At 42.6% G+C, this 25,687-nt stretch overlaps 1 protein-coding gene and 1 long non-coding RNA gene across 4 annotated transcripts in view; one reads left to right on the forward strand and one right to left on the reverse strand.

Moving 5' to 3' along the window:
• Nucleotides 1-12,161, forward strand: part of Stag3 (STAG3 cohesin complex component) — a 30,285-nt gene extending 18,124 nt beyond the window's left edge. For 2 of the 3 annotated variants that reach the window (NM_053730.2, NM_001436424.1), the window contains 23 exon segments: nt 51-130; nt 494-601; nt 800-914; nt 1,037-1,142; nt 1,366-1,469; nt 1,722-1,814; nt 1,926-2,015; nt 2,233-2,433; nt 2,534-2,604; nt 2,702-2,789; nt 3,364-3,441; nt 3,519-3,611; nt 3,729-3,897; nt 4,007-4,143; nt 4,946-5,047; nt 6,752-6,900; nt 7,083-7,211; nt 7,294-7,451; nt 9,298-9,520; nt 9,685-9,786; nt 10,039-10,111; nt 11,519-11,590; nt 11,804-12,161. In NM_053730.2, coding sequence (NP_446182.1) covers nt 51-130; nt 494-601; nt 800-914; nt 1,037-1,142; nt 1,366-1,469; nt 1,722-1,814; nt 1,926-2,015; nt 2,233-2,433; nt 2,534-2,604; nt 2,702-2,789; nt 3,364-3,441; nt 3,519-3,611; nt 3,729-3,897; nt 4,007-4,143; nt 4,946-5,047; nt 6,752-6,900; nt 7,083-7,211; nt 7,294-7,451; nt 9,298-9,520; nt 9,685-9,786; nt 10,039-10,111; nt 11,519-11,590; nt 11,804-11,812 — 2,550 coding nt within the window. In that variant the 3' untranslated portion in view covers nt 11,813-12,161. 3 annotated transcript variants of the gene reach the window in all.
• LOC134481272 (uncharacterized) lies at nt 9,186-12,768 on the reverse strand. The gene is made up of 2 exons (XR_015634299.1): nt 12,672-12,768; nt 9,186-10,198 (listed from the first exon to the last, which is right to left on the reverse strand). It is a non-coding gene; the product is annotated as an uncharacterized LOC134481272 (long non-coding RNA).
• Nucleotides 12,769-25,687: the final 12,919 nt, after the last annotated feature.

A 25,687-nucleotide genomic window follows, 5' to 3' on the forward strand; every position in this document is an offset into this window, starting at 1 on the left:
GGTGTTTGGGAGTGGGTGTAGTGAGGGACTGCATAATGTTCTTTGCATAGGACCGGATGGTTTCCATGGTCATGGACAGAGAGAGTGAAGTAGCAGTGGAGGCCATCAGATTGCTGACCCTTATTCTGAAGTGAGTTGTGGGAAGTGGGGAGGCAGCCTCACAGAGTTGCCTTGGAGACTCAAACAAGATCCTCCAGAGTTCTGTCCCCTGCCTGTCACAGTTGTGTACAGATTAGAATCTGTACACACATTGTGTACAGATTAGAAGACAGAGCATTCCTGAGTTGTAGGATAGAGGGGGTCTTCCTTATTTTTAACTCTCAAGACTCCTCTTTTCCACTTTTAAACATTATTTGTGAGTCATATCCTTATAGGTATTGCCTTGTTTTGTTCTGTACCTTGCTGTGTGAGATGATTAATGCATATACAAACACACATGCACACGCATGCACATATACACACATGCACACCCTTTCTCCTTTTATCTTGGCAGGAACATGGAGGGAGTACTGACTAGTGCAGATTGTGAGAAAATTTACTCCATTGTATACATTTCTAATCGTGCCATGGCCTCTTCTGCAGGGGAATTTGTGTACTGGAAGTAAGTGGTATGTGTTTGTCACGCTGTTCTCTCATCCTCTCTCTCACCTCTTTGTTTCACCTATGGACTTGTCAAAACTGTTGAAGTCTCTCTTGTCCCCTTTTCTCTCTCAATCTTATGGAAGTTCCATGACTCTTCACTTGTCCTCTTGTCCCTACTTCTTCCCATGCTGCTCTTTGCACCTATCCATCCTGCCAGGATTTTCCATCCTGAATGTGGGGCAAAAGCAGTGAGTGGCAGGGAGCGACGCCGGAGTCCACAAGCCCAGAGGACTTTCATTTACCTTTTACTGGCCTTCTTTATGGAGAGTGAGGTAATGTAGAAAGTAGAGGACAAGATGGGCAGTGGGTAGGAGGGTCCTGCTTATCAACAGCCACTTGCTGGAACAGTCTGAGTGACATTGATGGACTACTTACTGGGAACCTTCCTTCACAGCATCACGACCATGCTGCTTACCTAGTTGACAGCTTGTGGGACTGTGCAGGGTCTTACCTGAAGGACTGGGAGAGTCTGACAAGTCTGTTGCTGCAGAAAGACCAGAGTGCGTGTCGTGCTAGCTGGGGTTGTGTATTTTGCACCTTCTTGTATGAAACAGAGAGGTTCGGGTTTTTGTTTTGTTTTTTTGATTTTATTTTTTTAATTTTTAATTTTAATTTCAATTTTTGGCTGACTTGGAAAAAGCAGCAGTGATATCCTGGGAAGGGAATGTGGAGATGGAAAGTGATTAATCCGTGGGGTTTTTTTTTGTCCTCTTTCTATCCCAGATCTGGGTGATATGCAAGAGAGAATGTTGATAGAAATCCTGGTGTCCAGTGCCCGGCAAGCTGCAGAGGGTCACCCACCAGTGGGGCGCATCACTGGAAAGAAGGTGAGCATGAACAGTGGGTTAGTAGGTCAGTACTGTTGGAACAGTGGGTCAGTAGGTCAGTACTGTTGGAACCAGATGGTTATTGGCCACCTTCACCTCTACATTCTGGGTTAGGGCCCTCCTCCTCCTTTTCCTCTAAAAGTCCCACCTCCATATAAAGACATCCGAAGGGAGCAGAAGTGTGTGCAGATACACCCACCCTCTGTACCCAGTGTTTCTTCACAGTTTTCCACCCCCAATGACTAATCCCAGAGTCTGACTGCCAAAGAACGCAAGCTTCAAGCTTATGATAAGGTGAAGCTGGCTGAGCACCTCATCCCCCTCTTGCCCCAGCTCCTTGCCAAGGTAAGAGCTCCTTGTACAGCCAGAGCAGAAATGGGTAAGGGACCAACCCCAAGGTAGGATGAGGAGTTCTCCTTTTGTCACCTAAGTCACAGGACACTCTTTCTACCATAGTTCTCAGCAGATGCAGAGAACGTTGCTCCCTTGCTCCGGCTGCTCAGTTACTTTGACCTCAACATTTATTGCACTCAGCGCTTGGAGAAGGTGAGTAGGCAGCAAGAATTTTTCCTAGACCTCACTGCTCCCCTGCTTAGGTTAAGGATTCTTCTAGTATCTGGTTAATTTGTTTTCCACAAGGCCCTGGATTCAGGAAGAACGTCTCATACCCCACTGTTAAATATGTCTTGTCTTTAAACATCACTGTTTTCCTTCTCCCGTCCACTCTTCAGCCTGTTGTCTACCACACCTTGTCTCCCTTTAGCACTTGGAGCTGCTTCTGCAACAACTCCAGGAGGTGGTGGTGAAGCACGTAGAGCCTGAGGTGCTTGAGGCTGCAGCACATGCCCTCTATTTGCTCTGCAAGCCAGAGTTCACCTTCTTCAGCAGAGTGGACTTCGCCAGAAGCCAATTAGTAGATCTGCTGACTGATAGATTCCAGCAGGAGCTTGACGACCTAATGCAGGTGGTGCTAAATAGCAGGGCACCTCTGGGAGGGTGAGAGAGGGCTGGAGGTAAAGGTGAATTCTTGAGATACTCCTGCTGTGAGCTTCTTTGTTCCTTAGTCATCCTTCCTAGATGAGGATGAGGTATACAGTCTGACAGCCACTCTGAAGCGTCTCTCTGCCTTTTACAAGTGAGCAGCTCTCCTGCTACCTTCCCCTTCTCCTAGTGTTGATGGAATTGATTGCCTTGGATGTGTCCTAACATAATGTTTACTTCTCTCTTTAAAGTGCTCATGACCTGACTCGCTGGGAGATCTCTGAACCATGTTCTCGACTCCTCCGGAAGGCTGTAGACACAGGAGAAGTTCCTCACCAGGCAGGTGATGGGCTGGACACAAACAGGCAGGGCAGAAGACTGTCAGAATCTGTGTTCTGGAGGACACCTTGCCCAGGCAGTCTCAGTTCTAGGGTGTGGAGTGGACATAGGGAGGAAGGCCAGGTGGGGTTATCACTTCTGTTCTCTGAGGTGGACTGGGGACTTTTGGGGTTCCTGGGAGCCAAGGAGAATGTTTGGGAATTCTAAGAGACTGAATAAACCAGGAAGATCTGACAGTTCTGCCTAGGTTAGAAGCCTCTGGACATTGTCCAAAATAATTTATTCTTTTCTATTAGAAATTATTTCCTTGGTCTCATCTTCTCTCTTATTTGGGACAAGATTTGTTTGTTCTGTTTGTTTGTTTGTTTGTTGTTGAAACAGAGTTTCTCTATATAACCCTGTTAGTCCTGGAACTTACTTGTTGACCAGGCTAGCATCAGACTCACAGAGATCTTTCTGTCTTTGCATTCTGAGTGCTGGTATTAAACACATGCACCACCTCCAGCTTCTTTCTTCTTATTGATTGTCTGTGTGAGAGTACTGACACTCCTAATCTGACATTTTGTGGTTACAGGTGATTTTGCCAGCCTTGACTCTGGTATATTTTTCCATTCTCTGGACAGTGACCCACATTTCAGAGTCTACTTCCCAAGTGAGTGTTGGTTTGAGGAGGAGACTGGGAATGAAGGAGCCTTCATTCCTCTGTAAAACAAGCTGCTCTTTTTACAGAAGCAGCTGATGAGTCTGAAGAAAAGAATGGTAGCCTTCTGTGAACTTTGCCAAAGCTGCCTCTCAGACGTGGACCCAGAGATCCAGGAGCAGGTGAGCATGTGTCTCCTGGAGTTTGAGAAGATTGTTCTCCAGGGAAATGAGGTATGTAATTATAGTTTTGTTAAGTACTCTGATTTTTTAAATCATCCTTTTTTCCTTCCACAACAGGCTTTTGTTTTATTAAGTGACCTGCTTCTCATCTTCAGCCCCCAGATGGTTGTAGGGGGCCGGGATTTCCTTAGGCCTCTTGTCTTTTTTCCGGAAGCTACTCTCCAGTCGGAACTAGCCAGCTTCCTCATGGACCATGTCTTTCTCCAGCCTGGAGAATTGGGCAACGGTATAAGAACTCTAGGCCTAGAGTTTAGGAAGGGTTTGGGATTGAGCCTGGCAATAGAATCTTGGGCAAGAGGCCTAAGCCTGTGACTGGTTCTACTTTTGCTGGGCAGGTCAATCACAGGAGGATCACGTCCAAATAGAGCTTCTGCACCAGAGGCGCCGCCTGCTTGCAGGATTTTGTAAGCTGTTGCTTTATGGGGTATTGGAACTGGATGCGGCCTCAGATGTTTTCAAACACTACAACAAGGTAGGACAGTACCCTGACATGAAAGAGAGGGACCGAGTTGAACACAGCCCTGACTTTAAGCACTGCAACATCTAAGGAAGGAAGTCAGGTTGGGGGCAGTCTGAGAAGATCAGGCTTAAAAGAGAAGTAGGAGAGAACAGAGGCAGAGGTTTAGAAAAAGGACAAAGGAAAGAGATATGAGTGAACATATTTAAGGAGAAAAAGCTTATGAGACTTTCCTTGACTGGGAAATAACCCTGTTTTTTCCAATTCAGAAATTTGTTTTCCCTGCTTTAAACTTAATCTACAGGATAGAGCATTAGAAAAGGAAAACAGTGGGGAAGGCCAGGTCCTCTTTATTTATTGAGCATCTGCAGTGAACCAGACATGCCAGGTATTAAGGACAGCAGTGAACAGCACAGACACTCTTGTTCTACAAACTCTAGACTGGTGGGGAGGGACACGTAGGCTCTAGTGTTGTCTGAGGGTAGGTATTAGAGCTCTGTTCCTTTTCTCCAGTGGATAGAGTCAACCAAGTTTTGCCTCTAGGTGTTCTGTTCATTCGTTCTTTCGTTCGTTCGTTCTTTCTCTCTTTCTTTCTTTCCCTCCCTCCCTCCCTTCCTTCCTTCCTTTTTTTTTTTTTTACTTCTGGTTTCTTTTGGACACAGCCGTATTTAGAGATGAGGTTTAGTCTGAGTTTTTGTACTCAGGTAACTGTTTTTCCTACTTAAGGCTCATTGGGAAGTTGTGATTAGGGTGATGAAGAAATACGTCAAAGATTTTTTTCCTATGGTTAACATTACCTTCACTTCCTCTCTCTTAGTTCTATGAAGATTATGGTGACATTATCAAGGAAACATTAACTCGGGCGAGACAAATTGACCGATGTCAGTGCTCTCGGATCCTGCTCCTGAGCCTAAAGCAGGTGCTTTCGCCTGAGGCGTAATAACTGTGGCATTTGCTTCCTAGATTCCCACCTTACTGTCTACCCCAGCATCTTAGGGATGCAAGGGCTTTTGTCTTGTTTTTTTTTTTTTTTTTATCCTGTGTATTCTGTGTAGACCAGGCTGGCTTCGAATTCACAGAGATCTGCCTGCCTCTGCCTTTTTTTTTTTTTTTTTGGAGCTGGGGACCGAACCCAGGGCCTTGCGCTTCCTAGGCAAGCGCTCTACCACTGAGCTAAATCCCCAACCCCTTGCCTCTGCCTTCTAAGTGCTAGGATTAAAGGTGTATACAACCACTGCTTGGCTGCTGCAAAATTTTTAAGGACAGAAATTTCCTTGAATCTCATTTCTTGTGACAGGTTTCTTCACACCTTATAAACTCTGTCTTAGTCATTGTTTTATTGCTGTGAAGAAGCACCATGAGCAAGGCAACTCTTAGAATGTATTTTAAATTGGGGCCTTGCTTTCAATTTTGGAGGTTTTAGTCTTTATCATCATGACAAGGACCATGGCAGCATGCAGGCAGTCACTGGAACAACAGCTGAGAGCTGCTACATTCTGATCCTTAGGGCAGAAATAGGGAGAGTGACACTGGGTTTAGCTTGGCTTTTTTTTTTCCCCCTGGAGCTGAGGACCGAACCCAGTGCTAGGCAAGCGCTCTACCACTGAGCGAAATCTCCAACCCCAGCATTTTGAAACTTCAAAGCTCACCTCAGTGATATACTTCCTCCAACAAGGCCACATCTCTTAATTATTCTAGTCCCTGGTGACTAAGCATTCATATATATGAGCCTTTTGGGGCCATTCTTATTTAAACCACCATAGACAGACCTTAAGATAACTGAACAGATAGTTTTCTTCCCTTTCCCAAGCCTAATGGAAATCAGTTATAATACCAATATTAACGTGTTAGGAAAAATTTTAAAATTTGTTTGTTTAAAATGTATTTAGGTGTTTCAACTAAATGTATGTCTGCACCATGTGCCTGCATAGCCAGAAGAGGGAGTCAGATCCCCTGGGACTAGAGTTATAGATGGTTGTGAGCCACCATGTGGGTGCTGAGAATTGAATCCAGGTCCTCTGGAAGAACACCAAATGCTCTTAGCCACTGAGCCCTCTCTCCAGCCTCTAGGGAATTCTTACAATTTTAAGTCTGCTTTTTTATAGCATCCTTTATTTATGACAGACATTTAAAAGTTTTTTACATTTATTTATTTTGTCTTTGTAGCTGGGGTGGGAGGGAAGCATGAACCACTGTGTTAAGTGCGGTGATCAGAGGAAAGTGTAGAAATTGATTCTCTCCTACTTTGTGGGTTCTAGGGATTGAATTCAGGTAGTCAGCCTTGGTAGCAAGCACCTTTACTCACTGATCCAGTTCAGCAGCCTGATGAGAGATACTTATCTCTGTAGAGCTAGAGTGCCGGGGACGGCGCTCAGTAGTGAGTGCTTGCCTGCAGTGTGTGAGGCCCTGTTTGATGCCTAGGGGCACAGTTTTTAAAACTGTCATAGAGCAGGGCTGACATGCTCTGCTGCAGGGGGTCAGGATGTGGCAGTATCTGGGTAGGGAAGATAGTAGATGGCACTCTACACCCAAGCCTTGTAGGGTCTTGAGTAGAGAAGAGAATTAAGGTTTTCTTGAGCTCCCTTTTCTCCTTTTCCAAATATGCCATGTCTCCTGGACACAGCTCTACACAGAACTGATACAGGAGCAGGGGCCCCAGGACCTGACAGAACTGCCAGCCTTCATTGAGATGAGAGACCTGGCCCGGAGGTTTGCCTTGAGCTTTGGACCCCAGCAGCTCCATAACAGAGATCTTGTGGTCATGCTGCACAAGTAAGGAAGTGCTGGTTGGAGGTTGGTTACAGGGAGGGCAGGGAATAAGGTCTTGATGGGAAGGGTATCCATGTGCAGAAGTAGCAAGCAGGTTGGTGGTGACTGTGCCTGGGCAGCAAGAATGTAGGGAGGGTACATTTGGGTGTTTCAGACTCTTAACTGAAATAATTCTCCCAATCAAGGGAAGGCATCAAGTTCTCATTGTCTGAGCTTCCTCCTGCTGGCTCTTCTCGAGAGCCCCCAAATATTGCATTCCTGGAGCTTCTTTCAGAGTTCTCCCCCCGCCTCTTCCATCAGGACAAACAGCTACTGTAAGTTAGTGGGTGAATAGAGATGTGGATTTGTAGAAGAGTCTGGAGAGGGCTCAGTTCATTCTATGTACCATCCCTTTAGACTATCATACCTGGAAAAGTGTCTGCAGCGTGTCTCCATGGCACCTAGCCATCCCTGGGGTCCAGTCACCACCTACTGCCACTCCCTCCATCTAGTAGAGAACACAGCAGAGGCCAGCTCTCAGGGGCCCCCCCACTCCAAGAAGAGGTGTATTGAAGGTAAGGGGTCAGCGTTGGGGTTGGCATCAGTATGTTCAGCACTGCGTCCTAGTTGCCTTTGCCCTAATAACAGGAGATGGGTTTTGATCGTCAAAATTGTACTTTGTCAAATATTTTATCAGGCACCCACTATCATTCATTTTCTTCCTCATTTACCTAGCCAGCTTAAAATAGAAAACTTGAAAAATGATATAGAAACCAATGATAAAGCCAAAGATTGAACAAAGCATTCTTGTTTTCTTTCTTGACAGCAAACAGTACATTAATTTCTCAAATAACTTTCAGATCACCACTTGTCTTAAAATTTACCTATTTAATTTTCTTTTACATTCTAATCTGTTTTATATGTAATGTGCATTTGCTAATATGTACCCTAAAATGTAACTTTGAAGCTGTCACAGCTTTAATGAGACATAATTTACAAACCGAGTCAAAATTTTCCTCTTAAAGTGTGTACTTCAATGGCTTTTATGTTTCCTCAACAAGTTTTAATTGTGGACATGAGCTTATGTTGTGTGTGTGTGTGTGTGTGTGTGTGTGTGTGTGTGCGTGCGTGCGCGCGCGCACGCACAGGTGCCTGTGAACTGAACTGAGATCTGTAAGAGCAGGACATGCTCTTAACTGCTGACTGTCTCTCCAGTACTTATTTTTTTTTAATTCTAGTACTTAATTTTGTTTGTTTTTTGTTATTTTTTCTCCTTTGAGACAAGGTCTTGTGTAGGCCAGGCAGGACTTGAACTCTATATAGTGGAGGATGACCTTGAAGTTCTGAGTTTTCTTCCTCCACTTCCCAAGCATTAGGATTACAGACCATGACCACCATGCTCACCTTCTTGTGTTCGTTTAAAATTGAGTTGTCTTTTTATTGTTGAGTTGTTGAAGGTTCTTTACACATTCTAGATAGATGTTTACTAGGTAAAGAGATAAAAATGTTTTCAAATTCTGTTTGTTATCCTTTTATGTTTTTAGTACTCTTATTATCATGAATTCCATTTTACCTACTTTTTATTTTTTTTAACTTGTGCTTTTCATGTCCTATCAAGGAACCATTGAATAGTCCAGGTTCACAAAGATTTACTTATGGCTACAGCCTCTCCTGTCTATAATCCTTCATATAGTTTAATGGCAGCAAATTTTGGGTTTGTTTCTCTGTAGATACATGGTCACAGAGAAGGAAACGGTCAGTAGAGGTGTGAATGTCCACCACTGGCAAATGGTGATGTACATTTGTCTGCTGTTTTAAAATCATACCACCTGAGTTTCCTTAGGGAAAGAGAGGTTTAGGTGTGGACACCTCAGTTGGTGGCATAGTCCTCCTTTCCCTCTGTAGTTGGCAGAGAAAGCACCTATACTCAGCCTCTTTGGTAAGAAGACACTAGAATTGCCATCCTTTATCTTCTGACTTCAGAAAACCCTGTCTCCCTGGCCCTTATGCATCTGCTCCAGTATCTGAGCCAAAAACAGTTGCCATCAATCTAGAATGGATAGGATTTTAGAATTTATTGCCTAACAGACTGCTTAATTTTAGGGAATTAGTCATCTCCCACATTTGTCATCAAATGTTTATATCCTCTGCGAAGTAGATATTTGTCTCTGCCTATCTTGTTTTCTATGTAGATAGTAGTTTTTAGGATAGGAGCTGTATATAATGATACAGCATCCCACTGTAGCACCCAGGTACATTTTTATATAGGGCTATGCTCATTCTTGAGGTGGAAAAAGTAAGGCTACACAGATTTTTCATTCTTTTATGTTTAACTTTCCCTTAAGAAACAAGAGACAAGTTTATAAAAGTAGCTCTGGCAGGTTTCTGACGTATTTGAGATGTGTGTCTGCTTCTTTGCAGTTCCCCGCAGGCTTCAGGAAGAAGAGTCTTCATCCCAGGGAGAAAGCCTTCAGCTGAACAGTGGCCCCACAACACCTACACTCACCTCCACAGCAGTGAAGAGAAGGCAGTCTCCGAGGACAGTAGGCAAGAGGCAAAAAGGTGGACCAGGACCAGGACCAGGACCAGGACCAGGACCAGGACCAGGACCAGGACCAGGACCAGGACCAGAGCTGATCTGCAGGTGAGGCCAAGGGAAGCCTTGGTGTTTCTGTTCTTCCCACTGCAGTACCTTCTGATCTCTGGGTACTTCTGGTGCTTTTGCAATGTCTTTTCCACATCCTGTGCTGTTCTCTCTTTTTACCCTTTGCTTTTTATTAACCCCTGTCATTTCTTCATTCTTAATAGTCAGCAGCTCTCAGGCACCCAGAGGTTGAAAATGTCGAGTGCACCGTGTTTCCAGATTCGATGTGATCCTTCTGGCTCTGGCTTGGGCAAGCAGATGACCCGGTGAGGTTTCCTCCCATGCTGCCTTCTCACCTTAGCCAGTGTTTCTTGGATTGTCTTGATCCTAGAACATTCTTTCCAGCATACCATGTCTTCCCAGTGTGCAAAGGGCTGTTCCTCCAGAATGAGGAGTGGGTGCTAGCCCTAAGTCCTACCCTTCCTGCTGCCAGGCCCTCCTTCCCCATGCCTATGAGAAGAAACTCTGGGGGGCTGAAAGGACCATCTGAAAACCTCTTCTCTTTGTCACTACCATAGACTCAGCCTTATGGAAGAAGATGAGGAAGAAGAGCTGAGACTTCTGGATGAAGAATGGCAATGTGGAGACAAGGTGTGGACCCAGCAGTCCCTTCTTCTAGAACTTAGAGGCTGGGACACCTGTTCTCAGTCTTCATGATGACCTTGTTTTTGAAAGCTGCTAAAAGTTGTTGGAAAGAATCACAGAGGGAAGAGGAAAGGTTACAGACTTAGTTTGGACTTCACTTTTATTAAATAAGGAGCTTAGGAATGACCAGAGGTAGTCATTTGCACTCATAATCTCAGCACTTAGGAGACTGAGGCAAGAGGATTGCTATGAGTTTAAGGCTACATAGTGAGTTCCAGGCCTGCTGGGGCTGGACAGTCTGGACAGTGAGACCTTGCTTTTGAGAACTGGTAGGAAAAGAAATTAAAAATACAAAGACCAGCAAGATAGTTTAGTACATAAAGGTGATTTTTTCCCTAAGCCCGAAGGCCTGAGTTCAGTCCCCAGACTCCCATGTGGTAGATGGTAAGAAATTATCCCCAGAACTTGTCCTGTTCTACAGTGTGTGTGTGTGCGCGCGCGCGTGTGGAATAGCACATTTTTTTCAGTCTCCAAATAAATATTGTTGCCACCGAATTTCCCAACAGTTGGAAGAATTGCCTACAGCCAGGAACTGAACACTCATAGTCTACCCCAGCTACACCCTTCCTTTCTCTTTCCTAACAAGGCTTCTATCCTTGTCCCTCCACTCACTCCTTTCTCTTCCCTGGCTACCTGAACTTTAGGTTGATGATCTGATCTAATGAGCAAAACAGGGAGCTTGAAGTGAGGTCACCTGAATGTGAATCCCTAGTTTCATATGAAGTTAGCTGTTGCTTGTCTGACTTCTATTCCCCCATCCTTACAATGGAGCATTTACACATAATGTAGAGTGCAGAAGCTTATTAATGGCAGACATTTTTTCCCTTCAGCTCTGGAGGCTAGAAATCTTGAGTTCTGGTAAGCACAGATGGGTTCTGGTAAGGACCCAGTGCTAGTTGCAGGCTGTCTCAGATACAGGCAAAGGCAAGCCAATGCTAGCCTCTTGAGAAGGCACTAACAAAGTTCTAAGGGCTCCACTCTCTTCACCTAAACACATTTTAAAGGTCACCTCTTACTTTCATGGGCTCAATGGGTTAGGATATCAACATATATATCAGGTAGGTTTTGCAGGGGAGGAGGCCTGCAGACATTCGATCCACACTAAGCTAATACTGTCTGCTATTATTATTTTATTGTCTTACCTGGGTAGGGGAAGGATAATTTGAACAGCAAAGAAGTCTAGGATAATCCCATTCTATGGTTCTAGAGCTGAATGCATATAAAAGGGTTAGCTTGGAGGCCAAGAGAGGAGTCGGTTCTCTGATTTATTCATTGAGACTTCAGAAGGAATCATGTTTCTGTTGGGTAGAAATTCAGAATGGTCTTCCTAACTTTTGACCTTGTTTGTTCTAGCTACTTCATAGCCCTTCTTCTCCCAGTGAGCATGGGCTGGACCTATTAGATACAACAGAGCTGAACATGGAGGTGAGTGTTTCAGGGCTATTATGTGTGTCCTTGGAAGTGAGGGTGGCAAACTATCTGTCATTCTAATAGAACAGAACCTATGGGCAGCTCTCTGGTGTTCTTCAGGAACCCACATGGGGAACTAGAATGGCTACCCTAGAACACATAACCTTCTCTTTACTATTTGTCCCCCCCCTACCCATAACTCCATGTCTTCCATTCTTCTTGTTGCAGGATTTCTGATGGGACTTAGGCTTCTCCCCTTCTCCACTTACCACACTGCAAGGCCATGAGTGAGCAAACGAAGGAGTAAAATGAAGCATTCTTTGGGTCCCAGCCAAGTACTTTAAGGGAATAGAGAAATGGCCTTATTCAAACCTCCATTTCTTTCTGAAGTGGGTGCTGTATATAGATGCTATGAGCCCTGTGATCCTTAATTCACCCTAGCTTTATGCTTTTGCCTGTTTGAAGTGGTGGGAGTTGGGTAGGGAGCTTTACCTCAGTATTGAAGTTTAATAAACCTTCTGTTTGATATCTCTTCCCCAAACACTGCCAAGCTCTCAATAAACATGTTCACATCAGCTATTTCATAGGCATGGCTTGAGATTGTCATGCTGATTGCGTTCTTTGACTTCTTGGCACCATGACCTCCTGTTTAAGTGCCTCCACACCTCAGGTGTTTTGTGTATATGTTTTCAAGGATGGATGGATCTGTCAGTGAGATGAATGGGACAGATGACTGAGGAGAGCTTAACTGTCTCTGAGCAGTTGCACTGATGGTGATAGTGTTGGCCAAAGTGAAGAAAGATGGCACTGATGGGCAAGTGAGGTGGAAATGTCTTGAAACTTGTTCTACCCACCTAGCCCAAGAGCATGGAATGGTGGCTATCATCCAATGGTTTTTTCAGGCTAGTTTCATACCCTTATCCCAAAGATGTAAAGTTCTCAGACTCATAGTACCTGAGTGTAGAAGGACACAGAAATTACTGCACCTATCTAGCCCCCAATAAAGAAATGGAGGAAAATGTCTTTACCTTTCCTTCACTCACCAGTTCCCCACAATAACACCCGCCTCTGGTCTCTTCTCTCCTATATCTCTTACCTGATTGGCACAAAATTGCCTCAAGAGACCTTCCTTCTGGAAACTAGACTTGTTAATTCTTGCTCTGCCTCTTGCAGCAGCATAGGATATCTGTACTGTTACCAGATAGGCTGTCACAAACATGAAGACAATGGGTGACTTTCTGATGTCACTACTTAAAGTTCTTTTCCTACCCTTTATTATGGATCCTTTCTGAGCACCACCATCCAGCCAGTGGTAGTGTGGAAAGAACAGTCTTCCAGTGGATGATCAGGCCACCCAGCCAAACCATTTATACCTGTCCCCACCTTGCTGGTATATACCTGTCCCCACCTTGCTGGTATTGCTCCACTTCCTCTCCCATCCCGATAAAAGAAGAGGTTGGAGTGTGAATCTCTTTGGCAGACAGCTTGGTGGTTTCCTGTGCAGCAGATTCAGGAATCCATGGAATATTGAAGCAGTTTTGAACACTGAGGTGAAAATATGCAGGGAATATGAGGTAGAAGAACCCAGGAGGGGAAAGATCCCTGAGTTAATTAAATAGCAGCCAAGTTAAGGATACTTCAGAAATGAAAAGAGAAACTTGGAGACTTTGTAAATGTGAACATCCAGATAGCACAATATGGTAAATCAAACAATCCCTGGCCTCAGATTCTGGAGATGTGTTACACCTTCCACCCCTCATCCCAATTTTTTGTCACTGTGTTGAGAGATTGGGCCATCTTTTCTTTAAATATGGGCTGTCTCTTCGGGTTTCTATTGCAGTGATAAAACACCACCTGAAAAACAAGTTGGAGAGGAAAGGATTTATTTGGCTTACATTTACATTACTACTAATCATAGTAGATTGAAGGAAGTCAGGACAGGAACCCAAATAGGGGCAGGAGCTGATGCGTGGCCATGGAAGGACTCTGCTTACTGGCTTGCTCAGCCTGCTTTCTTTTCTTTTTTTTTTAATTGGATATTTTCTTTATTTGCATTTCAATTGTTATCCCCTTTCCAGGTTTCCCCTCCAGAAACCATCCATCCCTGTACCTCCTGCCTCCATGAGGGTGCTTCCCTACCCACCCACTCACTCCCTCCCCTGCCATTTCCTTACACAGGGGTGTCGAGCTTTCACAGGACCAAGGGCCTCCTCCCATTGATGCCCGACAAGTCCCATCCTCTGCTACATATGTGGTTGGAGCCATGGGTCACTCTATATGTACTCTTTGGTTGGTGGTTTAGTCCCTGGGAGCTCTGGGGTGTCTGGTTGGTTGATATTGTTCTTCCTATGGAGTTGCAAACCTCCTTAGTTACCTCAGTACTTTCTCTTAACTCCTTCATTGCAGTCCCCCTTCTTAGTCCAATGGTTGCATGCCAGAAGCCACATCAGTATTTGTCAGGTTCTGGAAGAACCTCTCAGGAGACAGCTATATGAGGCTCTTGTCAGCATGTACTTCTTGGTGTCACCAATAGTGACTGGGTTTGGGATGTAGGATGAATCTCCATTTGTGGCAGTCTCTGGATGTCCTTTCCTTCAGTCTCTGCTCCACACTTTGTCTCCGTATTTCCTCCTGTGAGTGTTTTGTTCTCCCATCTAAGAAGTCCTGAAGCATACACAGTTTCGTCTTCCCTCTTGAGCTTCATGTGGTCTGTGAATTGCATCTTGGTTATTCTGACCTTTTGGGCTAATATCCACTTATCAGTGAGTACATATCATGTGCGTTCTTTTGTGATTGGGTTACCTTACTCAAGATGATATTTTCTAATTCCATCCATTTGCCTAAGAATTTCATGAAGTCATTGTTTTTAATAGCTAAGTAGAACTCCATTGTGTAGATGTACCACATTCTCTTTATCCATTTCTCTGTGAAGGCCATCTGAGTTCTTTCCAGCTTCTGGCTATTATAAATAACTCTGCTCTAAAAACAGTGGAGCATGTGTCCTTGTTACATGTTGGAGCATCTTGTGGGTATATGCCAAGGAGAGGTATAGCTGGGTCCTAAGGTAGTACTATATCCACTTTTCTGAGGAGCCCCCAGACTGATTTCCAGAGTGGTTGTACCAGCTTGCAATCCCACCAACAATGGAGGAGTGTTCCTCTTTCTTCACATCCTTGCCAGCATCTGTTGTCCCCTGAGGTTTTGATTTTAGCTATTCTGACTGGTGTGAGGTGGAATCTCAGGGTTGTTTTAATTTGCATTTCCCTTATGACTAAAGGTGTTGAACATTTCTTTAGGTGTTTCTCAGCCATTCAGTATTCCTTAGTTGTGAATTCTTTGTTTATCTTTGTACCCCATATTTTAATAGGATTATTTGATTCTCTGGAGTCTAACTTCTTGAGTCCTTTGTATATATTGAATATTAGCTCTCTATAGTATGCAGGATTGGTAAAGATCTTTTCCTAATCTGTTGGTTGCCATTTTGTCCTACTGACAGTGTCCTTTGCCTTACAGAAGCTTTGCAGTTTTATGAGATCTCATTTGTCGATTCTTGATCTTAGAGCATAAGCCATTGGTGTTCTGTTCAGGAATTGTCCCCCTGTGCCCATGTGTTCGAAGCACTTCCCCATTTTCTCATCTATTAGTTTCAGTGTATCTGGTTTTATGTGGAGGTCCTTGATCCACTTGGACTTGAGCTTTGTACAGGGTGATAAGAATGGATTGATTTGCATTCTACATGCTGACTGCCAATAGAACCAGTACTACATTGAAAATGCTATCTTTTTTCCATTGGATTGTTTTAACTCCTTTGTCAAAGATCAAGTGACCATAGGTGTGTGGGTTCATTTCAGGGTCTTTAGTTCTATTCCAATGATGTATATACCTGTCTCTGTACCAATACCATACACTATATTTTATCACTGTTGCTCTGTAATACATCTTGAGGTCAGGGATGGTGATTCTCCTAGAAGTTCTTTTATTGTTGAAAATAGTTTTCACTATCCTGTTTTTTTGTTATTCTGAATTTGCAGATTGCTTTTTCTAACGTTTTGAAGAATTGAGTTGGAATTTTGATGAGTTGAAATTTTGATGGGGACTGCATTGAATTTGTAGATTGCTTTTCACAAGATGGCCATTTTTACAATACTAATCCTGCCAATCCATGAGCATGGGAGATTTTTCCATCTTCTGAGATCTTCTTTGATTTCTCTCTTCAGAGACTTGAAGTTTGTCATGCAGGTCTTTCACTTGCTTGGTTAGAGTCACACCAAGGTATTTTATATTATGTGACTATTGTGAAGGATGTCATTTCCCTAATTTCTTTCTCTGCTTGTTTATCCTTTGAGTATAGGAAAGCTACTGTTTGTTTAATTTTATATGCTGCTACTTTATTAAAGTTGTTTATCAGGTTTAGACGTTCTCTGGTGGAATTTGTGGGGTCACTTAAGTATACTGTCATATCATCTACCAACAGAGATATTTTGACTTTTTCCTTTCCAGTTTGTATCCCTTTGACCTCTGTTTGTTGTTTACTTGGCTAGGACTTCGAGTACTATATTGGATAAGTAGGGAGGGTGTGGGCAGCCTTGTCTACTCTCTGATTTTAGTGGTATTGCTTCAAGTTTCTCTCTAATAGTTTGATGTTGGCTACTGGTTTGCTGTATATTGCTTTTACTATCTTTAAGTATGGGTTTTGAATTTCCTGATCTTTCCAAGACTTAATATGAAGGGGTGTTAAATTTTGTCAAGTGCTTTTTCAGCATCTAATGAAATGATCTTGTGTTTTTTTTCTTCTAGTTTGTTTATGTGTTGGATTACATTATAGCTTTCCGTATATTGAACCATCCCTGAATCCTTGGGATGAAGCCTACTTGATAATGGTGAATGATCGTTTTGATATGTACTTGGGTTCAGTTTGCAAGATTTTTATTGAGTATTTTCATGAGGGGAATTGGTGTGAAGTTCTCTTTCTTTGTAGGGTCTTTGTGTGGCTTAGGTATAAGTGTAATTGTGGTAGTGTTCCTTCTGTTTCTATTTTGTGGAATAGTTTGAAGAGTATTGGTAGTAGGTTTTTTTTTGAATGTCTGTTAGAATTCTGCACTAAACCAATCTGGTTCAGGGCATTTTTTGGTTGGGAGACTTTTAATAACTGCTTCTATTTCTTTAGGGGTTATGGGACTGTTTAGATGGTTTATCTGATCCTGATTTAATGTTGGTACCTGGCATCTGTCTAGAAAATTGTCCATTTCATCCAGATTTTCCAGTTTTGTTGAATACAGTCTTTTCTAGTAGGATTTGGTAATTTTTTGTATTTCCTCAGTTTCTGTTGTCTGATATTGTTAATTTGGATACTGTCTTTGTGCCCTCTGGTTAGTCCGGCTAAGAGTTTATCTATCTTGTTGATTTTCCCAAAGAATCAGCTCTTGGTTTTATTGATTCTTTTTATAGTTCTTTTTGTTTCTACTTGGTTGATTTCAATTCTGAGTTTGATTATTTCCTGCTGTTTATGCTCTTTCAAGTTTCTTTTTGGAGGTATTCAGAGCTATGATTTTCCTCTTAGCACTGCTTTCATTGTGTCCCATAAGATTGGATATGTTGTACCTTCATTTTCATTTTCATATATATATGGGCTTTCTGTTGTTTTTGTTGTTATTGAAGACCAACCAGCCTTAGTCTGTGGTGATCTGATAGGATGCAAGGCGTTATTTCAATCTTACTGAATCTGTTGAGGCCTGTTTTATGACCAATTATGTGGTAATTTTGGAGAAGGTACCATCAGATGCTGAGAAGAAGGTGTACTCTTTTTTTTAAGGATGAAATGTTATATAGATATCTGTTAAACCCATTTGGTTCATAACTTCTGTTAGTTTCACTGTATCTCTGTTAAGTATCTGTGTCCATGATCTGTCCATTGATGAGAGTGGGGTGTTGAAGTCTCCCACTATTATTATGTGAGGTACAATGTGTACTTTGAGCTTTAGTAAGGTTTCTTTTATGAATGTGGGTGCCCTTGCATTTGCAGCATTTGCAGCATAGATGTTCCAAATTGAAAGTTCATCTTGGCAGATTTTTCCTTTGACAAGTAAAAAATGTTCTTCCTTGTCTTTTTTTTGACAACTTTTGGTTGAAAGTTCATTTTATACTTTATTAGAATGACTACTCCAGCTCGTTTCTTGGGGACCATTTGCTTGGAAAATTTCTTTCAAGTCTTTTGCTCTGAGGTAGTTTCTGTCTTTGTCACTGAGCTGCATTTCCTGTATGCAGCAAAATGCTGGGTCCCATTTATCCTGTCAGTTAGTCTATGTCTCTTTATTGGGGAATTGAGTCCATTGATGTTAAGAGATATTAAGGAAAAGTGATCGTTGCTTCTTATTATTTTTGTTGTTAGAGTTGGAATTATGTTTGTGGCTATATTTTTGGTTAGTTGAAAAAAAGATAACTTTCTTGCTTTTTCTAGCATCTAGTTTCCCTCCTTGTGTTGGAGTTTTCCATGTATTATCCTGGAAATTTACTGGATTTTTGGAAAGATATTGTGTAAATTTGTTTTTGTCATGGAATATCTTGGTTTCTCCATCTATGTTAATTGAGAGTTTTGCTGGATATAGTAGCCTGAGCTGCCATTTGTGTTCCCCTGGGGTCTGTATGACAGCTGCCCAGGATCTTCTAGCTTTCATAGTCTCTCGTGAGAAGTCTGGTATAATTATGGTGTTACTTGACCTTTTCCCCTTACTGCTTTTAATATTCCTCTTTGTTTTGTGCATTTGGCTTTTCGATTATTATTATTATTATTATTATTATTATTATTATTATTATTATGTGACAGAAGGCGTTTCTTTTCTGGTCCAGTCCATTTGGAGTTCTGTAGGCTTCTTGTATGTTCATGGGCATCTCTTTCTTTAGGTCAGGGAAGTTTTCTTCTATAATTTTGTTGTGGATGTTTACTGGCCCTTTAAGTTGGGAATCTTCGCTCTCTTCTATACCTATTATCCTTAGGTTTGGTCTTCTCATTGTGTCCTGGATTTTGTGGATGTTTTGAGTTATGAGTTTTTTTTTCTTTTTGTATTTTATTTGACTATTGTGTCAATGTTTTCTATGGTATCTTCTGCCTTTGAGATTCTCTCTTCTATCTCTTGCATTCTGTTGGTGATGCTTCTGTCTATGACTTCTGATCTCTTTCCTTGGTTTTCTTTTTTTTTCTTTTTTTTTTTATTAACTTGAGAATTTCTTATATACATTTCAAGTGTTATTCCCTTTCCCAGTTTCCGGGCAAACATCCCCCTCCCCCCTCCCCTTCCTTATGGGTGTTCCCCTCCCAACCCTCCCCCCATTGCCGCCCTCCCCCCATAGTCTAGTTCACTGGGGGTTCAGTCTTAGCAGGACCCAGGGCTTCCCCTTCCACTGGTGCTCTTACTAGGATATTCATTGCTACCTATGGGGTCAGAGTCCAGGGTCAGTCCATGTATAGTCTTTAGGTAGTGGCTTAGTCCCTGGAAGCTCTGGTTGCTTGGCATTGTTGTACATATGGGGTCTCGAGCCCCTTCAAGCTCTTCCAGTTCTTTCTCTGATTCCTTCAACGGGGGTCCTATTCTCGGTTCAGTGGTTTGCTGCTGGCATTGGCCTCTGTATTTGCTGTATTCTGGCTGTGTCTCTCAGGAGCAATCTACATCCGGCTCCTGTCGGTCTGCACTTCTTTGCTTCATCCATCTTGTCTAATTGGGTGGCTCTATATGTATGGGCCACATGTGGGGCAGGCTCTGAATGGGTGTTCCTTCAGACTCTGTTTTAATCTTTGCCTCTCCCTTCCCTGCCAAGGGTATTCTTTTTCCTCTTTTAAAGAAGGAGTGAAGCATTCACCTTTTGATCATCCGTCTTGAGTTTCGTTTGTTCTAGGGATCTAGGGTAATTCAAGCATTTGGGCTAATAGCCACTTATCAATGAGTGCATACCATGTATGTCTTTCTGTGATTGGGTTAGCTCACTCAGGATGATATTTTCCAGTTCCAACCATTTACCTACGAATTTCATAAAGCCGTTGTTTTTGATAGCTGAGTAATATTCCATTGTGTAGATGTACCACATTTTCTGTATCCATTCCTCTGTTGAAGGGCATCTGGGTTCTTTCCAGTTTCTGGCTATTATAAATAAGGCTGCGATGAACATAGTGGAGCACGTGTCTCTTTTATATGTTGAGGCATCTTTTGGGTATATGCCCAAGAGAGGTATAGCTGGATCCTCGGGCAGTTCAATGTCCAATTTTCTGAGGAACCTCCAGACTGATTTCCAGAATGGTTTTACCAGTCTGCAATCCCACCAACAATGGAGGAGTGTTCCTCTTTCTCCACATCCTCGCCAGCATCTGCTGTCACCTGAGTTTTTGATCTTAGCCATTCTCACTGGTGTGAGGTGAAATCTCAGGGTTGTTTTGATTTGCATTTCCCTTATGACTAAAGATGTTGAACATTTCTTTAGGTGTTTCTCAGCCATTCGGCATTCCTCAGCTGTGAATTCTTTGTTTAGCTCTGAACCCCATTTTTTAATAGGGTTATTTGTTTCCCTGCGGTCTAACTTCTTGAGTTCTTTGTATATTTTGGATATAAGGCCTCTATCTGTTGTAGGATTGGTAAAGATCTTTTCCCAATCTGTTGGTTGCCGTTTTGTCCTAACCACAGTGTCCTTTACCTTACAGAAGCTTTGCAGTTTTATGAGATTCCATTTGTCAATTCTTGATCTTAGAGCATAAGCCATTGGTGTTTTGTTCAGGAAATTTTTTCCAGTGCCCCTGTGTTCCAGATGCTTCCCTAGTTTTTCTTCTATTAGTTTGAGTGTGTCTGGTTTGATGTGGAGGTCCTTGATCCACTTGGACTTAAGCTTTGTACAGGGTGATAAGGATGGATCGATCTGCATTCTTCTACATGTTGCCCTCCAGTTGAACCAGCACTATTTGCTGAAAATGCTATCTTTTTTCCATTGGATGGTTTTGGCTCCTTTGTCAAAAATCAAGTGACCATAGGTGTGTGGGTTCATTTCTGGGTCTCCAATTCTATTCCATTGGTCTATCTGTCTGTCTCTGTACCAATACCATGCAGTTTTTATCACTATTGCTCTGTAATACTGCTTGAGTTCAGGGATAGTGATTCCCCCTGAAGTCCTTTTTGTTGAGGATAGCTTTAGCTATCCTGGGTTTTTTGTTATTCCAGATGAATTTGCAAATTGTTGTGTCTAACTCTTTGAAGAACTGGATTGGTATTTTGATGGGGATTGCATTGAATCTGTAGATCGCTTTTGGTAAAATGGCCATTTTTACTATATTAATCCTGCCAATCCATGAGCATGGGAGATCTTTCCATCTTCTGAGGTCTTCTTCAATTTCTTTCCTCAGTGTCTTGAAGTTCTTATTGTACAGATCTTTTACTTGCTTGGTTAAAGTCACACCGAGTTACTTTATATTATTTGGGTCTATTATGAAGGGTGTCGTTTCCCTAATTTCTTTCTCGGCTTGTTTCTCTTTTGTGTAGAGGAAGGCTACTGATTTATTTGAGTTAATTTTATACCCAGCCACTTTGCTGAAGTTGTTTATTAGCTTTAGTAGTTCTCTGGTGGAACTTTTGGGATCACTTAAATATACTATCATGTCATCTGCAAATAGTGATATTTTGACCTCTTCTTTTCCGATCTGTATCCCCTTGATCTCCTTTTGTTGTCTGATTGCTCTGGCTAGAACTTCAAGAACTATATTGAATAAGTAGGGAGAGAGTGGGCAGCCTTGTCTAGTCCCTGATTTTAGTGGGATTGCTTCAAGTTTCTCTCCATTTAGTTTAATGTTAGCAACTGGTTTGCTGTATATGGCTTTTACTATGTTTAGGTATGGGCCTTGAATTCCTATTCTTTCCAGGACTTTTATCATGAAGGGGTGTTGAATTTTGTCAAATGCTTTCACAGCATCTAATGAAATGATCATGTGGTTCTGTTCTTTCAGTTTGTTTATATAATGGATCACGTTGATGGTTTTCCGTATATTAAACCATCCCTGCATGCCTGGGATGAAGCCTACTTGATCATGGTGGATGATTGTTTTGATGTGCTCTTGAATTCGGTTTGCCAGAATTTTATTGAGTATTTTTGCGTCGATATTCATAAGGGAAATTGGTCTGAAGTTCTCTTTCTTTGTTGTGTCTTTGTGTGGTTTAGGTATAAGAGTAATTGTGGCTTCGTAGAAGGAATTCGGTAGTGCTCCATCTGTTTCAATTTTGTGGAATAGTTTGGATAATATTGGTATGAGGTCTTCTATGAAGGTTTGATAGAATTCTGCACTAAACCCGTCTGGACCTGGGCTCTTTTTGGTTGGGAGACCTTTAATGACTGCTTCTATTTCCTTAGGATTTATGGGGTTGTTTAACTGGTTTATCTGTTCCTGATTTAACTTTGATACCTGGTATCTGTCTAGGAAATTGTCCATTTCCTGAAGATTTTCAAGTTTTGTTGAATATAGGTTTTTGTAGTAAGATCTGATGATTTTTTGAATTTCCTCTGAATCTGTAGTTATGTCTCCCTTTTCATTTCTGATTTTGTTAATTTGGACGCACTCTCTGTGTCCTCTCGTTAGTCTGGCTAAGGGTTTATCTATCTTGTTGATTTTCTCAAAGAACCAACTTTTGGTTCTGTTGATTCTTTCTATGGTCCTTTTTGTTTCTACTTGGTTGATTTCAGCTCTGAGTTTGATTATTTCCTGCCTTCTACTCCTCCTGGGTGTATTTGCTTCTTTTTTGTTCTAGACCTTTTAGGTGTGCTGTCAAGCTGCTGACATATGCTCTTTCCTGTTTCTTTCTGCAGGTACTCAGCGCTATGAGTTTTCCTCTTAGCACAGCTTTCATTGTGTCCCATAAGTTTGGGTATGTTGTACCTTCATTTTCATTAAATTCTAAAAAGTTTTTAATTTCTTTCTTTATTTCTTCCTTGACCAGGTTATCATTGAGTAGAGCATTGTTCAATTTCCACGTATATGTGGGCATTCTTCCCTTATTGTTATTGAAGACCAGTTTTAGGCCGTGGTGGTCCGATAGCACGCATGGGATTATTTCTATCTTTCTGTACCAGTTGAGGCCCGTTTTTTGACCAATTATATGGTCAATTTTGGAGAAAGTACCGTGAGGAGCTGAGAAGAAGGTATATCCTTTTGCTTTAGGATAGAATGTTCTATAAATATCCGTTAAGTCCATTTGGCTCATGACTTCTCTTAGTCTGTGTACATCACTGTTTAATTTCTGTTTCCGTGATCTGTCCATTGATGAGAGTGGGGTGTTGAAATCTCCCACTATTATTGTGTGAGGTGCAATGTGTGTTTTGAGCTTTAGTAAGGTTTCTTTTACGTATGTAGGTGCCCTTGCATTTGGGGCATAGATATTTAGGATTGAGAGTTCATCTTGGTGGATTTTTCCTTTGATGAATATGAAGTGTCCTTCCTTATCTTTTTTGATGACTTTTAGTTGGAAATTGATTTTATTTGATATTAGAATGGCTACTCCAGCTTGCTTCTTCTGACCATTTGCTTGGAAAGTTGTTTTCCAGCCTTTCACTCTGAGGTAGTGTCTGTCTTTGTCTCTGAGGTGTGTTTCCTGTAGGCAGCAGAATGCAGGGTCCTCGTTGCGTATCCAGTTTGTTAATCTATGTCTTTTTATTGGGGAGTTGAGGCCATTGATGTTGAGAGATATTAAGGAATAGTGATTATTGCTTCCCGTTATATTCATATTTGGATGTGAGGTTATGTTTGTGTGCTTTCATTCTCTTTGTTTTGTTGCCAAGACGATTAGTTTCTTCCTTCTTCTAGGGTATAGCTTGCCTCCTTATGATGGGCTTTACCATTTATTATCCTTTGTAGCGCTGGATTTGTAGAAAGATATTGTGTAAATTTGGTTTTGTCATGGAATATCTTGGTTTCTCCATCAATGTTAATTGAGAGTTTTGCTGGATACAGTAACCTGGGCTGGCATTTGTGTTCTCTTAGGGTCTGTATGACATCAGTCCAGGATCTTCTGGCCTTCATAGTTTCTGGCGAGAAGTCTGGTGTGATTCTGATAGGTCTGCCTTTATATGTTACTTGACCTTTTTCCCTTACTGCTTTTAATATTCTTTCTTTATTTTGTGCGTTTGGTGTTTTGACAATTATGTGACGGGAGGTGTTTCTTTTCTGGTCCAATCTATTTGGAGTTCTGTAGGCTTCTTGTATGCCTATGGGTATCTCTTTTTTTAGGTTAGGGAAGTTTTCTTCTATGATTTTGTTGAAGATATTTACTGGTCCTTTGAGCTGGGAGTCTTCACTCTCTTCTATACCTATTATCCTTAGGTTTGATCTTCTCATTGAGTCCTGGATTTCCTGTATGTTTTGGACCAGTAGCTTTTTCCGCTTTACATTATCTTTGACAGTTGAGTCAATGATTTCTATGGAATCTTCTGCTCCTGAGATTCTCTCTTCCATCTCTTGTATTCTGTTGGTGATGCTTGTATCTACAGCTCCTTGTCTCTTCTTTTGGTTTTCTATATCCAGGGTTGTTTCCATGTGTTCTTTCTTGATTGCTTCTATTTCCATTTTTAATTCCTTCAACTGTTTGATTGTGCTTTCCTGGAATTCTTTCAGGGATTTTTGTGTCTCCTCTCTATGGGCTTCTACTTGTTTATTTATATTTTCCTGGAATTCTTTCAGGGATTTTTGTGTCTCCTCTCTATGGGCTTCTACTTGTTTATTTATGTTTTCCTGGAATTCTTTCAGGCATTTTTGCGATTCCTCTCTGTAGGCTTCTACTTGTTCTCTAAGGGAGTTCTTCACGTCTTTCTTGAAGTCCTCCAGCATCATGATCAAAAATGATTTTGAAACTAGATCTTGCTTTTCTAGTGTGTTTGGATATTCCATGTTTGTTTTGATGGGAGAATTGGGCTCCGATGGTGCCATATAGTCTTGGTTTCTGTTGCTTGGGTTCCTGCGCTTGCCTCTCGCCATCAGATTATCTCTAGTGTTACTTTGTTCTGCTATTTCTGACAGTGGCTAGACTGTCCTATAAGCCTGTGTGTCAGGAGTGCTGTAGACCTGTTTTCCTCTCTTTCAGTCAGTTATGGGGACAGAGTGTTCTGCTTTCGGGCGTGTAGTTTTTCCTCTCTACAGGTCTTCAGCTGTTCCTGTGGGCCTGTGTCTTGAGTTCACCAGGCAGCTTTCTTGCAGCAGAAAAGTTGGTCTTACCTGTGGTCCCGAGGCTCAAGTTCGCTCGTGGGGTGCTGCCCACGGGCTCTCTGCAGCGGCAGCAACCAGGAAGACCTGTGCCGCCGTTTCCGGGAGCTTCAGTGCACCAGGGTTCCAGATGGTCTTTGGCTTTTTCCTCTGGCGTCCGAGATGTGTGTGCAGAGAGCAGTCTCTTCTGGTTTCCCAGGCTTGTCTGCCTCTCTGAAGGTTTAGCTCTCCCTCCCACGGGATTTGGGTGCAGAGAACTGTTTATCCGGTCTGTTTCCTTCAGGTTCCGGCGGTGTCTCAGGCAGGGGTCCTGCCGCTCCTGGCCCCTCCCCCACGGGAGCCCAGAGGCCTTATACAGTTTCCTCTTGGGCCAGGGATGTGGGCAGGGGTGAGCAGTGTTGGTGGTCTCTTCTGCTCTGCAGCCTCAGGAGTGCCCACCTGACCAGGCGGTGAGGTCTCTCTCTCTCACGGGGTCTGGGAGCAGAGAGCTGCTGCGGGCCGGGATCCGGGGGTGTGGGACTTCCGGTAAACACAGAACGTGCCCGGTCCTAGAGGAATTCTGCTTCCGTGTGTCCCAAGCTCACCAGGCAGCTTTCTTGCAGCAGAAAAGTTGGTCTTACCTGTGGTCCCGAGGCTCAAGTTCGCTCGTGGGGTGCTGCCCATGGGCTCTCTGCAGCGGCAGCAACCAGGAAGACCTGTGCCGCCGTTTCCGGGAGCTTTCCTTGGTTTTCTTTTTTTCTTTTTCTTTTTTTTTTTCCGGGGCTGGCGATCAAACCCAGGACCTTGCACTTCCTAGGCAAGCGTTCTACCACTGAGCCAAATCCCCAACCCCTTTCCTTGGTTTTCTATCTCCAAGGTTGTCTCCCTTTGCGATTTCTTTCTTGTTTCTATTTCCA

This window comes from Rattus norvegicus, chromosome 12, assembly GCF_021556685.1.
Source record: "Rattus norvegicus strain SHRSP/BbbUtx chromosome 12, alternate assembly SHRSP_T2T, whole genome shotgun sequence".
Taxonomy (NCBI): Eukaryota; Metazoa; Chordata; class Mammalia; order Rodentia; family Muridae; genus Rattus; species Rattus norvegicus.